Raw genomic sequence first — 20199 nt, forward strand, 5'->3', positions numbered from 1 at the left:
CAGTCGGGATTCGAACCCAGGACTCCAGCGCTGCAGTGCCACTGTGTTGCTATATATATATATATATATATATATATATATATATATATATATATATATATGTATTTCATACATGTTCAGTACATTACAGAGTTTGAGAACATAGTGTTCAGACTCAATATACTGTATACTTATAACTTCAGTACCACACCTCAGCTCCCTACTAAATATTACCTGGTTTATGCAGAGAGGAATAAAGCTAATAAAGTTACCCAAAGTGAGTCTATACTAAACTGTGCCCTCTTTGTGAACTGTACATAATAATCCAAAGACATATTTGGAAAGCAGTAGGACACTGCCAAAGTTAAGATCTAAATCCCTTAATACTGGTTCTTGCAACAACAATCATCTGCCCAAAACAGACATATCTTTGTTCGAAATCTATTGATGTTGTTTTTCTAAGTCTTCCAAATCTCCGCTAGTCAATTGATGTTCTAACAAAGTATTTCACTTTGCTTTTTTTCATGTTAACCCTTTTATCTTGCATGTGAAATAACACAAGAGGAGCATTTACCAGTGGGTTAGCAGTTAGATCAAATACCAAAAATCCTTTTGAGTTATATTTGTGTTTTCTGCTACTGCAAATGGTGCTTAAATGTTTGATCAAGGAAGTTTCTGCAAACAAGTACCATTTATAACATATTTAGGGAATGATGTTTCTTTGTAATGACATATATATACTGTATATATATATATATATATATATATATATATATATATATATATATATAGTCCTATGAAAAAGTTTGGGCACCCCTGCATTAAACCAAAATTTGGCCGGTGCAAAAGTATGGGCACCTCAACAGAAAAGTGACATTAATATTTAGTAGATCCTCCTTTTGCAAAGATAACAGCCTCTAGTCGCTTCCTGTAGCTTTTAATCAGTTCCTGGATCCTGGATGAAGGTATTTTGGACCATTCCTCTTTACAAAACAATTCAATACCATATATAATGGTATTTTATCTGCTAAAAATGAGACTGAATGAGACTGAATTATGTGACTGTGAGACAGGGATAGATGTACTGGCAGGGTTAGCTAGGAATTAGCTTTATTTAGGTAGGAATGTTACTCAAACAACTCTTTGGGGCTCTATCTCGTTGGGATCCCTGTCAGCTTGCGTTATGCAGGAGCTGACTTTTTCTCATAGGAATGCATTGACCAGCGTTGATTGGCCCGAATGCTATACAATGTACAGCATTCGGCCAATCAATGCTGGTTCTGCCGGAGGAGTCGGAGTCTAAAATGGGTCCACAACAGACTCCATTGTGGTCCGATCTCAGATGTAGCAGGGTTGACACAGCTCTGCTGCAGCAGCTCAGCTCAGATGCAGCAGGGTTCAGCGCACAGTCAGCTCTGTTGTATCTCAGATGTAGCAGGGTTCAGTGCACAGTCAGCTCTGCTGCATCTCAGATGTAGCAGGGTTCAGCGCACAGTCAAATAGTCGAATATTGAGGGGCTATTCGAAACGAATATCGAATATTTCACTGTTCGCTCATCTCTATTCATAAGGTCTAATAAGTTATATGTGAAATTGGCCATGCAATTTGCTGTAAAGCCACCTCCAAATTGATTGCTCATTGTTGGAACTTCTGGGACCCATTTTTGTGTCAGAATTTGGGACCATCAAAGGATCCTCTGGTTCTCTAATGAGTCAGGTCCAGACTCCAGACAAAATATAGATTTAGGAATACATTATCAAAATGTGAGAACTATAAAAAAGAAGGTGAACTCTTCATTAAATGTAATTTTAAAACACTGCAGAATGGTGAATGCCATTTCTTAACCAACTTCTTTTCCTCAAGGTGTACACACTGCTGCTTAAGCATTTGCCTTTTAAGCATATTTCCACTAATGAGTCACCATGATAGCTAAGGAGGCACCAACTATATCATTATCAACTTTGAACTCACTTTTACTTCCACTCAGATATACTATAAGCCTACACACGGAGTTACACTCCGTTCATTCTGCACGTAAAACTCGTTCAGAATGAGCGCGTAAAAACCAGACCCCATTGATTTCTATTGATTTCTATTTTGAATACTACGCATTGAAATAAATGGGAGGCTTTTTTCCCTATTGCTTTCAATGTGATGGGATCTGGTTTTTACGCACTCATTCTGAACGAGTTTTACGTTCAGAATGAGCGGAGCGTAACTCCATGTGCAGGTAGGGTTAAGTTTGCATAGAGGAATTTGGCATTGATTCAGCACCAAATTCTGTCCTTAATCTGCCTCCCATTGTATACAATGGATAACAGAGACTAAAGCAGGACTCTGAAAAATATAAACATCCTGCTTCATTTTGCTGCAGGTTCTAGGAGATATGATGAGATATTCTGCCGATTAGTCCCATTCATTTTCACTCAATCTCTGTTTCAAAGCTGCAGGAGGACGGAAAGAGATGAGGAACTTGAAGAGAAAGTCCACCTCATATACCTGTTCACGTCCCATCTTATGAACATACCCTTGTACCCAAATTGTTTATGCTCTGCGTACTATTGTCTTATGTAGGAGTCCATTGTATTATTTCATTGTGCTTAGGAGTCCAGCAGATGCACAGGCAGTTTGCAGACTTACTGCAGCGAGAGCAAAAGTGAGTTCATACAGAATAATTACATCATCAGAATCTTATGTCTTAATGAGCCACACATTATAGTCAAGAAGTTCTAGGCAATTCATTACAGTGACACATTCTCCTAATGAAACAAGACAGTGTCTTTTTGTTTCCTATTCAGTGACGTTTTAGTTGCAGAAGTCAGTATTTAAGTAAAGGAGTTACAGCATGGCAACAACCTCTTTCCTGTCCTCTTAAAGGATATGATTGTCTTAGAAGATGATCCCCTGCTTAGGACCCTCCATTCCCTTTCATAAGATAGAATGAGGGTATATACTGCTGAAACAATCTTATTCAGACATTTGGAGTAGAAATCCTTGCAACAAATCTTCTAGTTATGTACATATCCTTATAGCACCAGTTTCCACATTAAATAATATATTTAGAAAAAAAAACATTTCCAAGTCACATTTAGAACATTATAAATAAATAAATAAATAAATAAATAAATAAATAATAATTACATATATATATATATATATATATATATATATAGCAACTTGTATGGATGGAAAACGTCCTTTTATTGGTAAAAGCAGTACACCACGTATCGGTCCACACTGGGACCTTTCTCAACTGCAAAAATGCAGGGGTGCCAATACTTTTGGCCAACACTGTAGAACTGCCTGTGCCCAAATCGGTGAAAGGTCCTCTTTAAGTGGACCTGGCATGAGTCTTTTAAGTGCTGGCAACGTATCCATGTAAGGTGTGACTTTAACGTCCAAAAATATCAGCCATTTCTGCTTACATGTGCATGGTAAAATATTAATGCGACTCACTCACCAACTTTGAAAAATTCAATGTAGAAAAAAGGTGTCTAAACATATCAAAAACTACAGCAACATCTATTAACCCTTTCACACTCTGCGCCATACTATAACATCACACTGAGCATATAGGTAATGCTCAGCACCATAATAGTATGTCGGTGTCAGGATCTGCAGCATGATTTCTGTGTCTCAGCTGTGTTACATATGGGACCCAGGACTAGCTGCTGGAATTGGGAAATGCTCCGAATATGGTGTCTTAACCACTCTGATGGCATAATCAATAGTTATCACAGCATCTGAGTGGTTTGGGGGAGAGATGGCTTACCCCCCTCAACCCTTTGGATCCCGGCAATGAGATCAAAGGGAAATCATAAATAATAAAAAGTTAAAAAAAAAAAAAGAAAAGAAAACCCTTTATGAGTTATTAAAAAAATAAATAAAGCAAACATACAAAGTAAAAAAATATACTAATATACTAGATATTCCGTTGTGTATATACATCTGTAAAAATGAAATTATTTACCCCATATGGTGAATGGCATAAAATAAAAAATATACTGCAGTGCACAAATTAATGTGTTTTGTCACTTCACCTTTTTCCAAAAATAGCATATAAAATAAAATATAGAAGTAAAATATAATAAATCCGATATAAATATTGGTATTGCCGTAATCGCAGTACCCGCTGGACAATGCTTCTGTGTAATATTTAATACAGAGTGTAACAAAATGCAAAAAAATAATGATAGAATTGTAGCTTTTTCACTTGGATGGATTTTTTTTCTTAAGCATATTTCAGAATGGAATTTCAATTTGTAGATTTGCATATTCTTGGAGTAATAGATAGAATATAAGGCTACATACACACAAGGTGTAAAACGGCCATTTTTCACAGGTGTCTTTCACTCAAGCGGTGGCTGATGAAAAAAATTGGACTTTTATTAAGGTCCCCCATTCACTGACATTGAGTTTAATGCTGCTATGTGCTGCTGCTCCGTTAAATCATCCGTTGTGTGAATGCAGCTTAAGGCAGACAAAATATTGACACCATAAAGATCCACTAATGGCAAAGAGAACAAGCTAGATCTTCATGTAACTAAAGCACACATATGTTCTTCTTAGGAAACAAGAGATACATGCAAATACCAGGAAAATCACATAATTTGCTGCTTTGATTGAACTATTTGGCATTCCTGTGGAGTACCACAATAAAGACTCCAAAAATCCCTTTATTACAAAATATTCTAATTAAAAGCAGACTACAAATCAACAAATCTGCTCTCTGCAAAATAGAAGTAGTTTAGCAATGCCTACATTGTAACTGGAAACACATTATCCCTTCTTCTGTCTTCAGTTTCTGACTCAGGAAGTAGATTTTTCACAGCTACAAATTTCGGGTTTGTCTTACTTTGGAATTTGTCAGGCTAGCGTCGCAGCTGGTGGCTGTTTTTGCGGCAGCCTTTTGCACCAAATTAGGATTTAAAATGAATAGGAAATATAATATAAGAATTTACATTTCTCCTTCATGCTGTTGTGTTTGTGTGTAATGGGGCCACACGGTGGCTCAGTGGTTAGCATTGCAGCTTTGCAGCACTGGAGTCCTGGTGTTAAAATCCTGCCATGGGCAAAAATACATCTGCAAGGAGTTTGTATGTTCTCCCCGTGTTTGCATGGATTTCCATCCCATATTCCAAAGACATACTGATAGGGAAAAAATGTACATTGTGAGCTCTATGTGGGGCTCACAATCTACATTATAAAAAAAAAAAAAATGTTTGTGTGTAACACCAGCCTCACTATGTAGTTTGGTATAACCCCAATTCTATCCCTCTCATGGTGTAAAGATATACTTAATTCAAGATCTATAACATCTTACATTTATGTTGCAAGCAATTGTAAAAAATTAAGACACTGAAACAAGGAATGAAGAGAGATTTTGTTCAATAGCAGCATTACACTATGGCCCCGCTTAGGCTTGGTTCACATCTGCGTTGGTAATCCGTTTGTGGGGACCCCTCGAACGCTCGACCGTACGCATTGGCAAGCGGTGTGCAGTGAAAGCACATGGATCCCATAAACTATAATCGGGTCCGTGTGCTTTACGCACGGTCTCTGCACGAGTCATGTCGACAGGAAAGTAGATCCTGAACTACTTTTCTGTCCGAATGTTATGTGCGGAGACTGTGCCGCAAGCACACGGACCCCATTATAGTCTATGAGATGTTTGTGCTTTCATTGCACACCTCTTGCCAATGCGTTCAGTAGTTCGTTCAGGAGGGTCCCCATGTGGACTCCCCCGAACAAATTACTGACGCAGATGTGAACCGGGCCTTAGTGAGACACAGCAAAAAAAAAAAAAAAACAAACGCTGTGGGAATAAAACATGCTGCATTTATTTCCTCAATATGCGGATGAGTTGAAATGAAATGTCAGTAATTTTACCGGTATTGCAAAAACGCAACATTTCTGCAATGTGCGGCCTTAGCCTACAGATACGTTTACAACACATAATGCAAGGTCTGTCGGAGATATATGCTGGGGAGAGGATTTTGTAGAACTTCAACAGATGCCTCTGGCAGATGCCACAGTATAGCAGTACTGCGAACTCCATACAGTAGAAAAAAGTTATACTGACAGATAACCTTGACAGAGGCCACAAAGACACTTTATGGCCTCTGTGAGGTGATTGTTGCCTAACGTTTGATGCTTACACCGGGAGGGCTGCTGGCACATATGTCAAGCAAACTCTTCAGAATATGGTGCAAAAGTATCCTTCGTGAGGGAAAGATTAGCTAGCGTCTTATCCTTATTTATGTTCCAAATAACATAGATGACAGCCTGGACATAGCTACAGGAAAAGATTACAGAAAGTCTAGGGAAATTCTGCAGACGAGAAGCTAGAATGAACTCAGAAGAAGACATCTAGGACTGTGAGATGGGGTCTGGAGTGAAGATATTAGGGCTATATTCAGAATGCATGGAATTTTTAGCAAATGAATGAGACTTTTTATCATAAATGGAATACTCTAACCAGTTTTGGCCAGTGATCTGCAAATACAATTTTCCACATATCAACCCACTTCCTTATATTTATTGTATAGTACAGTAGTAATATAGTGTTTGTGTGTGTGTATATACTGTATATATATATATATATATATATATATATATTGCAGTACTATTATAATAAAATGAGCAATATGTATGTAGCTACTGTAAAAGTTCCACCTTTAGTCCAACTAGGACATAAAAACTGCAGCAAATGGAGAGAACACAGACAACGGCCATCACCTACACTGCGCTTCCTCTGGCCCTGTTGCACAGAGATGTGAACTTACCTGGTACAAGTGTCCCGCTTGTGCATTACTCAACCAATAACGTTGGGTGCATGTGCACTGCAAAGATCACAACACTGCATCGGCACCCAACTCTGTATTGTCCATACCACATGTGGCATCCCCATGGAAACAAAGAGACTCTATATAAGAATTACCTATGACTATGGATTGGAGTCCATTAGCAAAATTCTGGCCAATGCGAATAAGTTAGGTGTGGAGATAAGTTTGTTGGTGACTCAGCTAAGCTGATTCTTACCAGCAATACCCTTGTCTTTGATGGAAAATAGTATATTCATGTAAATGGTACCGCAGTGATTACGCCAGTAGCATGCACATATGCAAAAATATTTTTGGTATATTTTGAAGATACAAACAAACTACAAAAATTATGGGCCAATAATGCTCATCGAATAAACATGCTGTTATCATTTAAATTATAATATAACAAAAAAAGCATGCACAAAAATAGCCGAATAATAATTGTATAATTTATTAACACATAATAAAATGTAAATTATGTAAACATACATCAATGTCAAATCCTGAGAGTGGAAAGTACCACCATCACTTGGTTTATATGTAAATTTCTATTCACACTTGCCCCATTTGTATATGTGCACTTTGCATGATGTGTTGAGATATATGGGTATGTGTAGTTGCTACTTGCTTAGATATATTTATTACTGTTGCTTTTTCTGAGGGGGGGGGGTCTGTTTGTTATTTTTCTGTGGTCCCATTAATGTATGTTTACATATTTTACATTTTATCTGTTAATACAATTTTTATTCGGCTATTTTTGTGCTTGCTTTTTTGTTGTATTGCATTGTGAAGATTTTTATGTATATTCTTTGTCAAATATATACGCCTACATTTGCATTATGTGGATGATGTATTTATAGAGGTCAGGTTTGGGTCAACAGTTTAATGATTTAATTGCTTTTTGAATTAAACTAATGTCATGAATAAGAGTTTCACTTCCAAGACGAGCGGCATTGTTTTGGAGTTTCTAGATGTTTTGGTTACAGTTACTATGGATGGATTAGACACAACAAATATCCCGCTACATTATAAGAGTTTCCATCCCCCCTATGTTAAGATTGAAGTCCCTTATGAATAAATTCTAGGGCTCAGAAGGATAAATAATAAAGGTGAGACATTTGTAGAGCAGGAAGACGATTGGACCTCTTATTGACAGAAAAGGAAAACAAATGGAACCTATTCAAAGGCTAAAACACAATGTTCATAAATACTAAATGGATGAAATATTCCACCTCCAATATTGAAACTAGTGTCCATGTACAGATGTAGAGATGTGAGGCAGATGCAGTGTGTCTCCACATATATTAGATCAAATGACATTTATAGACATGTGCTTCTAATATCTCCTATCCTCATTACATCTCAGGAACAGGGGAGTACTCTTCCAAACTATGTCTAAGTAACTGCTGATAGGTCTAGCCTGACACACCCAGCTACAAGACAACATATGAAGATCGTATAAATGACCACTAAATGACATGGCCAGAGAGTAATCCAGATTGATCATCTCTCTCTCTCTCTCTCTCTCTCTCTCTATGTTCCATGGCGATGATTAGAGATGAGCGAGTAGTACTCGATCAAGTAGGTATTCAATCGAATACTACGGTATTTGAAATACTCGTACACGATCAAATACTACTAGCTGTTCAAAGTTAAGATTCGAATGTAAAAGTTCGATGCAGAACCAGCATTGATTGGCCGAATGCTATACAGTCGGCCAATCAACGCTGGTTCTTCTCCTACCTTTAGAAGTCTTCTCCGTGCAGCTTCTCCATGGTGTCTTCCGGCTCTTCATTCACTCTGCCAGGCATCGGGCCTGGGCAGAGCCGACTGCGCATGTCCGCTTGTAGTGTGGGCATGCGCAGTCGGCTATGCCCAGGCCGATGCCTGGCAGAGTGAATGAAGAGCCGGAAGATGCCGCGGGGACGCTGCATGGAGAAGACTACTCGGAGGATCCAGCCCGACCCTCACTCGTGGACTTGGTAAGTATGATTTGATCGAACGTTGCCTACCCCTGAAACGAGCATTTTCCCCCCATAGACTATAATAGGGTTCGATATTCGATTTGAGTAGTCAAATATTGAGGGGCTACTCGAAACGAATATCGAACCTCAAACATTTTACTGTTCGCTCATCTCTAGTGATGATGCATGTTGTACACACACTACAGACTTGGGTCCCAGCACAGTGTTAGGCTCTTTACAGTGCACATGTGCCCAACGTCATTGGTTGAGTGACATACAGGAGGAACACTCTTATACTGAGGAAATTCACATGTTTGAGTATCAGGGTCAGAGAAAATGCAATGTTTGTGAAACGGCCATCTCCTGCCATAACTTGATTTCAGGATTTGTGGCTGTGCCATTCCATGTATGTTCTTTGGATATTTCTGACTACCATAATAAATCCCCCCCAAAATTGTGGATGTATCACTATAGTACTGCATTATGCTATGTTCACAAGTGTGTTGTTGTTTACTCTGTCGACAAAGGACATGTCAATGGACACACAGACCACTTAAACAGTGGATGCAAAAAGTGCCCGATGAACCCCATTGACTATAATGGGATCTGTCTGGTGTCTGTTTGTGTGAACTGAAACTGCATTTATCAGGATTCTTACAGAGGAAACTAGTATACCATCAACCTGGTTGTTATTGTCAAAGCTAAAGAGGTGGTCCAAATCTTTTATAAAGCATTTACTTTTGTTGCTGATAGGGCAGTATGATACAAAATTCACCCTTTCTAAGTCCTCCATCTTCCGTTTATGCTCTCTTCCCCCATCCTGGCTGAAGACAGCAATGATTTCCCATTGTGCTGGTTGGCCGCTGCAGCCAATGTCTCTCCTCTTCAGAAACAGTATGTGACTGCAGTGATGTGACATTTATGAAACTATCACCTCCATTACCTGTGATTCGCTGCAGCCATCACCCGGCACAAATGGGACATCACTTCTACTCTCAGCCACTGGGCTTGGAAACACTAGCTACAGCTGGAAACTGTTGGAGTACAGTTGAGACCAACCCAGACACTTTATCCAATTTTCCGAGTACAGCAGCTTCATATCCAGTATCCTGCCTTCTCTCGCTGCTACATGCCCCTTCATGTGTTGATATCCTTCTCTTCTTTTCTGTGTTGCATAGGAAGCAGCACTTCACACTACAGAGCATGGGGGGATTTACTGTGCTCGGAGCACAAGGGGAACACCCCCTGTGCTCCATGCACAGAATTAGCATATAAGAATAAAGTATTTCAAAAACGATGCCAGATAAAAGTTAAAGAAAGAAGGTAGGGCTGGAATAGTCTTTCTAAAGGCTATTCCAACATGTCGTTAGGCAAATTTGCCTAAATCTAATGATAGAATCCCTTGAATCGCTCAGGTAGATGCTTGTAGCAGTGCAGGAAACAAGGACACAGACACTGGATTGCACACAGGTTCAGGCTTTATTCACATGTAACACATACACTGATTTTGCAAAGCCACAGGATAAACAAAAACAAAACCCTTCTCAGCTGAGAAACTAACTTAAACGTAAGGAAACTTCCCCCTGACTATACAGGAGACTGGCTACCAGTCTCCCACCTTGGCAACAACAACAGGTGGCACAGTACCTGCTTTGGAGGTCTGGTCTGGACAGTTCAACTCTGTCAGTGTGGTGCCACCCTGCTAGTCTTCACGCTCAGACTGTTATTAGGGCCTGATTAGTCAGCTGACCTCCCTGGTGTGAATCTTTACCATACACACTTTAGGTGCCTGGATGGAATGTACCTGTCTTCCCAGACCACACCCTTCACTCTCTCACACCCTTTGAAGGTTGAACTTGATAGAACTGTGTGTTTATTCAACCTGATTAACAATGTACTTTACTACGTTAAATTAAGTAACTTTACTACCATTTTGCTGTTGGCTGTGCAGTTCCTTCACATAGCTGGCTGTTGCACTATTGCTGACATAGTTGTCAGCAGCACACAACTCCTGGCTGTTGTTGGCTTGGTGGTGTTGTCATCTGTCTCCTTTACTGAAAGGCTTATGTGTACTCTCATCTGTCTTCTTTCACAGCACAGCATAAGAATACAGAAGGCTATACATAGCTGAATAAATGTGGTTAGCCAAGTTTTTCTATTTCTAATGATAGAATCTCTTAAACCATGCAGCTGATCGAAAAAAATGGCAAAAACCTTTGTGAGGTGGATGCCAATTATACCATATTAAGGGAATAATCCCTTCCTGATTTCCAAATTTGGCCATCAGAATAAATCCTGGGATCAATCTCTAATCTCCAAAAACCTATTCCCTATCATGTTGTAACATCTCTGCCTGTTCGGGTCTCTGCACCGCCCCCTGCTCGCATGCTGCGGCGCAGGAGGCGTGTGCAGTTTGGGTCATGGCTTAGGGTTTTTGGTCGCACTGTGTGAACACGGCTCTACTGCTGTGATTGTATTTGCACCACACCCGTCTTCTGCCCTTGTTTGTCTCTGCTCCTCTAATTGTTAATCTGGCCTTGCTCTGTGATTGATAGCTGCCTTCCTGTCAACTCCGTGGGCGGGTTCTTCCTCCCTATTTAGCCTTGGTTCCCATTCACAACAATGCTTGCTATTGCCTTGCATACTTGCTCTTTACTGTTCCTATTTTTGCTTGCATTCTTATCCTTGACCTTTGGCTTTCCTCACTGACTATTCTTTGGACTCCGATTTGGCACTGCATCGCTCGACTGTTACTGACCCTTGGCTAGCTGTCCTCTCTTTGTTGTTGTTCGTCTTGTCTGCGTTTTGTGTTTCACGTATTCAGGGAGGGAACGTCTTTGTGGTTGCCACCTATTACGTAGGATAGGGCCTGGCAATAGGAAGGGACAGTTGGGGGCGTCAGGTTAGGGCTCACTGTCTCTTGTGTCCCGTCCCAGGGGTCCCTAACACTGTCTAACACATTTATAGTTAGATTAATTAGAATTAATTCATTGAAATTATATTTGAAGAAAGAGCTCCAGCTGTGGGCAAAGGAACTTCAACTGTAATAAATCACACAAAATCTAGATAAGACAAGACAACAGCACGATATGCTTACATGTTTCAGGTTTGCAACAAACTCTTAGGATTACCTGTCTTGTGTATGTGTAACACCCTAAAATCTACAGTCACACCACACAATGTAGTATTGATCAAACCACCCACTCTTACGATTATTCTGCCTATCTGTCTAAAACTTATTAAATCTAACTAAACTGTCCTCTATAATTCTGTAGTCCTATTGCAATGTTGGTGTTTTCTCACTAGCAATAGTAGCAATTGCTTTGGATCATATAGTGATTATAATTTATAACATGTCTGCCCCTAGATTAGAATATCACAAAATAGCTCTACTGTCCGCTACAAAGAACATTATATTCTGTATGTAACATTAGCACTGTAACCCTTCCAGCTACCACTCATAACTGGCTGATAATTGATGCCAAAAATCCACCTACATTACACAGGTCATGTCATCCTTGCGGAATTTTATTTAATTTTATTTTTTTGCGTTTGGTAAGTAAATGAACAATAGAAAAAATGTGTCTACAAATCTGTATTTAGACTTTAAATGTCTTATATCATGAGAGTCCCCAAGAGCTAAACACAGGGTCTATATTGCTTTAGAAAATACACAATATTGCATAGTTGAATTGGATGAATAGATGGAACTCACTGAATAGATTGATATGTTTGTATACTCCCTACAATATGGCACAACAGATGCATGTATGAGACATTCTTTTATTTAGCTTTTGGATTTTCACCTCTAATTTCCTTCTCTTGTCATTCACTTCCTTTAATGAACATTTGCCCTCTTGTCAATGATTTCAGTACATGATGGACTGTGTGCTCTAGTGCCCAGTGACTGTCTTTTCACCTCCATTTCCCAGAAGTAATTTTAGGCACATCAAAATCTGGGCCAAAGGGTACAACAATTTCCATTTCCAAGTTTGTTGCAAAATAAAATTCTTAAATATAATAGAATCTGCCCCACCCTGGAAGTAGTCATGCAGAAACTTATGATGAGACGTGTACCTTTCAATAACATCCTGCGTTTAGACATGGAAGATTTGTGGACAATTTGTAATGCTTCATGTTCCAAGATGAAAATCTAACTGAATAACATTAAAGAGTGTTTTCAAATGAAGAAAGAAATCCTGGAACATCTCTCTCATTTACGTTTTCTTTATGTAATTTACAAATACAGATAGCTAAATTTAGAATGGGGCTTATTATCTGCCCTGTGAGAATACAGGACCCCAAGTACCTGTTTTCATTTTGATGACATTATCCTTGAAATGGATACCTGTGCTACATATATATATATATATATATATATATATATATATATATATATATATATATATATATTACCAGTTATTTAATCAATTGATCAATTTGTAAAACAAGGGACTAACAAGTAATCCCTGTGCCCTAAATGTCCTTTCCATAAATCCAAATAATCTTATTATACTTAAAGTTTGTTTTTCTCAGTCTGACTGTGAAGTCTACGAGCACCGATCAGCACACTGACTTGCACTTGTTTGCATTAGCCTTTTGCATAAACCTCTGCAATATCCAGTTTTATTGATTGTCAAATGCACAACCCTGTTCAAACAGAGCAATTTACTACTGATAATCTTAGATCAGATGAGCATTTGCTTGTTTGCCGACTGATCGGAATCACATTTATAAAGAACAATTATTGGGAACACATGCTTCTATTAACACTTATTCATGATAATTGGCCCAATAATACAGATGTGTAATATGTTCTGAGAGGGGTCCACCAAAAAGGATTCACTTGAAAACTGAGTCAGCTCCTCCCTCCTCTCCTGTTTTCACTGCTATTCACCTGTACTATGGGAGCTAGCAGGCTAGTTCATTATAATAGTAAAGCCAGCCCCCATAGGAGGGAGAAGGCAGGCAGCGAAAGCCTAGGTGCTGGTTTGGATCATATGACCTGGGGTTGGAACCAGTCCAGAAACCCATGGTTCAATACATATAGATAGAACACAGGAAAAATAAGTATTTAAAGCCTCCCTGGGGGATTCCCTGGTCATCAGCCTGTAGAAGCGTATGCAGCGACAAATGACCTGTTGTTATGATCGGTGATGTCTACTGTTATCTGCACACTTAGAATAAAGTTCTGGATACAGAACAAGTGTGTCACCCTCTCCTCTTACTTTTAGATAGACCTCCCTAGAAAACTCCTTTAAGAATTCTGACTGTTATGAATTATGAATTATCGATACGTTGAATTGGAAAAATGAATGGGTTATGTAGAAAGACAATTATCCAAACCATAAAAGCAAGTCTAAGAAGAAGTCTTGTAAAATGCTATGACCTGAATCTGTGTCTCCAAATGAAATAAACATTTCATGAATGAAAATCTACTTTTCAAAAATGTTTCAACAGTGCCGTAAAAGGCTGATAGTATATAGTTCTCCGAATCCGGTGGACAGGCATTGAGATAGTCAAGACCTATAAGAACTTGGATGTGCTCCTCAATAATAAGCTGGACTGGACTGATCACCTGGATGCGCTGCACAGAAAGGGCCACAGCAGGCACTACCTGCTCAGGAGGCTGAGGGCCTTTGGAGTCCAGGGGGGACTTCTTAGGACCTTTTTCAACTCTGTGGTAGCATCAGCCACCTTCTTCAGAGTGGCCTGCTGGGGGAGTAGCATATCAGCCAGGGATAGAAATAGACTTGAAAGACTGATTAGAAGGGCCAGCTGTGTCCTGGGGAGCCCCCTGGACCCAGTACAGGTGGTGGGTGACAGAAGGATACTGGTGAGCTCCATGCTGGAGAACAACTCCCATCCCATGTATGAGGCTGTGACAGCACTGGGCAGTACTGTCAGTGACGACTGCTTCACCCCAAGTGTAAGAGGAGCGCTATCGAAGATCCTTCCTCCCAACCACAGTCAGGCTGTATAATCAACATCAGGCTAAGCGAACATCACTCCGCACAGAGAACTAAATGATCCTGAGTCTTTCTTTTCTTCTTAGTTGCTATGACTCCTAGTATCTTTTCTATCTGCTATGAGCTTGTACAGTATGTGTTCTTTTCTTGTAATATATTACTGTATTATCCATGCTGCTGTAACACACTGAATTTCCCCATGGTGGGACTATTAAAGAATTATCTTATATAATAGCATGTGAAACAATTGGTGACATGAAAAAAAATTGGTACGGTGTTAATACTGCTGTAGTGTTGGTTACAATACTTTTCTAATGGATAACTGAAATAAAAGATGTGACGAGAGATTTCAAGACAACTAAGGTCAAGATCACAAGTTTATATGTATCTTGTGATGTATCTATAGATGCCTGATGAAGAGATCTGAGTTGTCTCAAAAACACTCCTTGCAACATCTTTTATTTCAGTTAGCCATTAAAAAGTAGCATAACCACAAGACTGCTATTTTCTTTCTGTTATTGAAAGTAATACTAGACAATTAATAGACATGTTTTTTTTTGGATAAATGAAAAAATTGTGATACATACTTATGTGGGATCCCTTTCTCTAATATTAAATTTTATTTAAGGTATAGAAGCCATTCAGTGCAATAAATATCCAATAATAACACATTTAGAAAAAGAAAGTCATTGTATGCACGTCATTGCAAAACAGAAATTCTATTGATAGAGAGATGGAAAGTAATGCAAAGATATATTACATTATTTCATTGCATCCGTAGATATTTAGTAATGCATAATCTTGTGCCTTGCATTTGGTTCAGTTAGCTCAGAATAAATGAGACAGTCAATGACATAGAATAAAAGCATGCATTGTTTTCTGTAACTCAATGACCTTTGTTAGGTACTGAAGGTCAAACGTTGTCTCTGGCGCAAACTACCAATAATGCTCTCGACTGTAGTCTGTTTGTCATGTGCAATGCTGACACATTCTTGACTAATACCCAGTATCCCCTAGGATACTACATATTTTTTCAGTTATATTATATTACATATTATTCAGTTATATGTCAGACATGGGCATAAAATTTAATGTACATTAAAAATAGTATTGAAATTAAAAGTTCAATATTGCAGATGAGTAGTCTAGTGATGGTCAGTCTAACATATTTTGGGGGCTCAAATGTGGCCCTTGTCTCCAACATAAGACTATGCTTGATATTATAACAGTACTATGTAAAGCACATTCTGTGTATGTACAACTTTCACATATCTCTGTATGTGTCAAGGGTTTTTTCTATGTGGTGCATTTAATTTAGTTAAGCACAGAAAATGAAACATTTCCAAAACAGATTTTTCTATGGTCTTTTCTTATTCTGAAAAATACTTATGAGCATCTAAAAAAGCCCATATATAATCAGGAATATCATGGGTCTATAGTAATAGTCATCGTACAAGTTTTGTAGTTAAAAAAGATACTTCAATGCATTCACAATAAAGATGACAACAAAGTTAGGCTCATCTAGTATATCATGGGTAATGTATGTGACTGGTGTATTTACTGAAATGTATCTCCAGTTGACCGCTCCAACGTGTATATGCATTCAGCAGCATACATCATCTATAGACTACAATGTATTAAAATGTATATGCTTTAGAAAAATATATTTTATATAAATATATTTAATAAATATTTTCATTACTTGGTCTGCAAACCAACAATATGTACTAAACTGCCTGATTCTTGTGTACCATGTATATAAAGAAAAATATAAATAAATAAAAAAGGGATACAATATACAGTTTAATATACAGAGGAGCCTTTATCCTCTTTGTCTAAGATTACATTTCTGCTGTTATCACAAACACAATGTGTGAGCAAATCTGAGTTGTAAAAATATACCAAAACTGAAATTAGCTAATAGAATCCTATCAAGTATAATCTAAATCTGTTCTGGTACCTTAATAATGTGATGCTTCTTGTCCAGTACCGGCATCTTAAACATCTGGCACCAATATGTCGTGTCTTTTTCAGGAATAGGGACCTGTCTTAAAAATACAGATAGTGAAAGATAATAAATTTGAAACTATCATGAAACCCGTACAAAAATTCCTGAGGCCTTGTTCACACAGCTCAATTTTATAGAATGTTGTCTTCTTTTTTTTATTTCAGCAAGAAATGGTCCCGAGGTAAAAATAAAACTTATAAAGATCTGTACATCTTTCAGTTTTTGGATCCAACCCAATGTTGCCTGGGGAAGCATGCTCAAACACTGTTTATAAACTGCTAAGTATAGACTTTTGATTCAATTTTTTTCTTTCCTCATTTTTATTCTTTTGTTGATCAAACGAAGATTGTATCTGGAAATCTTTATATGTTTCCTCTTTTTGGAGCCATTGTGAAAAAAAGCTTTAAAATGTACCAAATTCTTAGGATTCCAACAAAAGAATTTGTGTAATATATCTTCACATACTTTATTATGGAGTAAGTACATCTGTAATGCAGCACCATATTGGGCACCATACAAGGACACATGGCTTGCCTACAACTTCATAGTTTGAAGTTGCTATGATTTCATGTATCTCTGTATAGGATCTGTGCACATTGTTCTAACTTATACATGATGCAATTAAAGAGAGATTCATATCTTGGTTATTTACAGAATATATCCACAGGATTTGCCACAAATGTCTGATCAATGCTGGTCCCACCTCTGGAACGTAGCATCTATCTTGGGAATGGGGTCACTTGACCTTCGTCTCATGTCCACTGTGAATAGAGAGGGGGTTACACATGTGAGCAGTGGCGTAACTACCAGGGTAGCAGGGGTAGCAGCTGCCACAAGACCCGGGACATTAGGGGCCTGGCGAAAGCTGCTACCACTGCGTTATTTTTCATTTCTTAATAGGCCATTGCCAGCTGGAGTTACTCCAGCCAGTAACAGGCCCTATTTACTTACCGATCCTGGCAGGGGCCAAGATCGGTAAGTGACGCCGCGGGGCCCACAAACATCATTACTATACTTAGGTGTCTTTTCAGTATAATGATCGGAGGTCCAGGGGAGGTAAGGAACATAAAAAAACTTGTTACTTACCTCACGTCACTTACCTGTGTCCCGGGTCATGTGACGTCCCGGACGTCAGTGAAGATGGCCGACACCACCGAGGACTGCAGCAAAGGCGTGGGATAGGTAAGTAACATTGTTTTTTATGTTGTTACCCCCTTTCAGTCGGAGACTGAAAGGGGGTAACATGGTAACAACTGTTGATGGGTGTTCATTATGGGGCATAATACTGTGTGCAGGGGCCACTATGGGGGCATAATACTGTATGTAGGGGCCACTATGGGACATAATACTGTGTGCAGGGGCCACTATGGGGGCATAATACTGTATGTAGGGGCCACTATGGGACATAATACTGTGTGCAGGGGCCACTATGGGGCATAATACTGTGTGCATGGGGCCACTATGGGGACATAATGCTGTGCAGGGGCCACTATGGGGATAATACTCTATGTAGGGGCCACTATGGGACATAATACTGTGTGCAGGGGCCACTATGGGGCATAATACTGTGTGCAGGGGCCTCCATGGGGCATAATACTGTGTGCAGGGGCCACTATGGGGGACAATACTGTGTGCAGGGGCCACCATGGGGCATAATACTGTGTACTGGGGCCACTATGGGGCATAATAGAGAGCGCAGGAATGCGGGGGGGGGGGGGGGAGTCGGTCGGGGAGGAGGCCCCATGTCAAAAGTTCGCCACGGGCCCCCTTCATTCCTAGTTACGCAACTGTTTGTAACATAAATGCACGTCCCAGAGGTATATATCAGACATTTATGGCATATCTTGTGAATTCACTATAAATGTCCAAGATGGGAATATCTTTTAAAGGGAGTCTATCAGCACAAAATTAAAATAGAAACTAATTATGGTATCTTGTAGGGCTGTCAGCACAGTTTTCAGATAATTTATTTCTTACTCAGGGCCGCTGCTAATTTTTGTAAAAATAAGCCTTTTATCCAGAAAAGGGTTTTAGGGGCATTGCTTTCCATCAATGGGCTTCACTATCTGCTGATGTAACAGCTGCTTAGCATCGCCACTGCTAGTTGACTGACATCTGTCCTCAGCCTTAGCACACAGTAATACTCTACTGTGCATGTCTGAAGATGTCACACTGTGCCTGGGAGAGAAGCTGACTGGGTGTATCTGAAGCCTTCCTTCACTTCCAGGTGCAGCATGTCATCATCAGACATGTACAGGGTGGAGCTGAGCAGCAGAAAGTGAAGCCCTGATGGAAAGCAACACCGCTAAAGCCATTTTCTGCTCATTCGTACATAGGACGATTTTAGCAAAAATGGAGCAGTGTTCCCTAATCAGAAATATATAATTGTAAACAGAGCTGGCAGCTCTACCAGGTACTGTTATTAGTTTATATCTCAATTTTGTGCTGACAGACTCCTTTTAAGTGATAGTCGACACCTATGTAATACTGTAGACGAGTATAGGTATAATCAAAAGACGGATAACAATGCAAATTGTACGTCCAGTATCTTGTGATATATAGAAATGAATTTCCTCTCCATTAAATACTTTTGAATAGCTAACAAAAAATGTACAAATTATTGACAATGTAACGAAGGGTCATATAAAATACATTATCATATTTTTCCTTAAAACTTACGTACTGATTTGTAAAATTGAAAGATAGAGTTTCATCCAACACATCATTTTTTCTTTCTGGATTTAACAATCGTAAACTCTTCTGCCCACGGTTTAATCCATGGTACATTGGACTAGTACCTTCAATGTCATTAGCATGGTATGCCCAAATAACTCTCACTGTGCTTTCCTGGAACAGCAAAAAATTATATTTTATAATTGCGTTCATTTACATTGTAAATTGTATGAAGTCTTCACTCTGCTCTGTTTATGTTGTTGGTCAGGAGTTATCATTTATATTAGGCTATATTCATTATATCAAGTTATCACATTTGTTGCAGAATTTTTCTGCAGCCAGTTTCAGGCTGCCCACATTGCGGAAACGCAGCTTTTTTGGTTGCAGATTTTGTTGCGGTTTTTTGAGCCAAAGCTGGGAGAGGGTTGAGCAGAAGTTAGAAGTTTAAGAACTTTCTATATATTTCTGATTTCATTTGGAGCCAATCTTGGCTTTGGCTCAAAAAAATGCAATAAAATCTGCAACAGAAAAAGCTGCATTTCCACAACGTGGGGCCTTAGGTGTAGTTCACCTGTAGGTGAGTAAACTCATTTTGGCAAAATACACGTGTAAAAAATACACATGTAAAAATAAGACTCCGATTGACTTCAATGACATTTTACACGTGCATTTTGCCAAAATTATTTTGACGTGTTTTTGTATATGTGTAAAAAAATAGCTTTGAAGTCAATGGGAGTCTTATTTTTACACGTGTATTTTGCCAAAATGAGCGTGAGTTTAC

The 20199-nt window shown here is 38.9% G+C and overlaps 1 protein-coding gene across 2 annotated transcripts in view; it reads right to left on the minus strand.

The window, feature by feature from the left end:
* Nucleotides 1–20199, minus strand: part of MOXD1 (monooxygenase DBH like 1) — a 57595-nt gene that overhangs the window by 24289 nt on the left and 13107 nt on the right. The window contains exons 3-4 of one of the 2 annotated variants that reach the window (XM_075266627.1): nt 19429–19592; nt 16698–16785 (exon numbers count right to left, since the gene is read on the minus strand). In XM_075266627.1, the coding sequence (XP_075122728.1) occupies nt 16698–16785; nt 19429–19592 (252 nt within the window). Of the gene's footprint in view, nt 1–16697; nt 16786–19424; nt 19593–20199 lie in introns of both variants that reach the window. The other variant, XM_075266628.1, reaches the window with a different exon arrangement.

This window comes from Leptodactylus fuscus, chromosome 3, assembly GCF_031893055.1.
Source record: "Leptodactylus fuscus isolate aLepFus1 chromosome 3, aLepFus1.hap2, whole genome shotgun sequence".
In the NCBI taxonomy this organism is placed as follows: Eukaryota; Metazoa; Chordata; class Amphibia; order Anura; family Leptodactylidae; genus Leptodactylus; species Leptodactylus fuscus.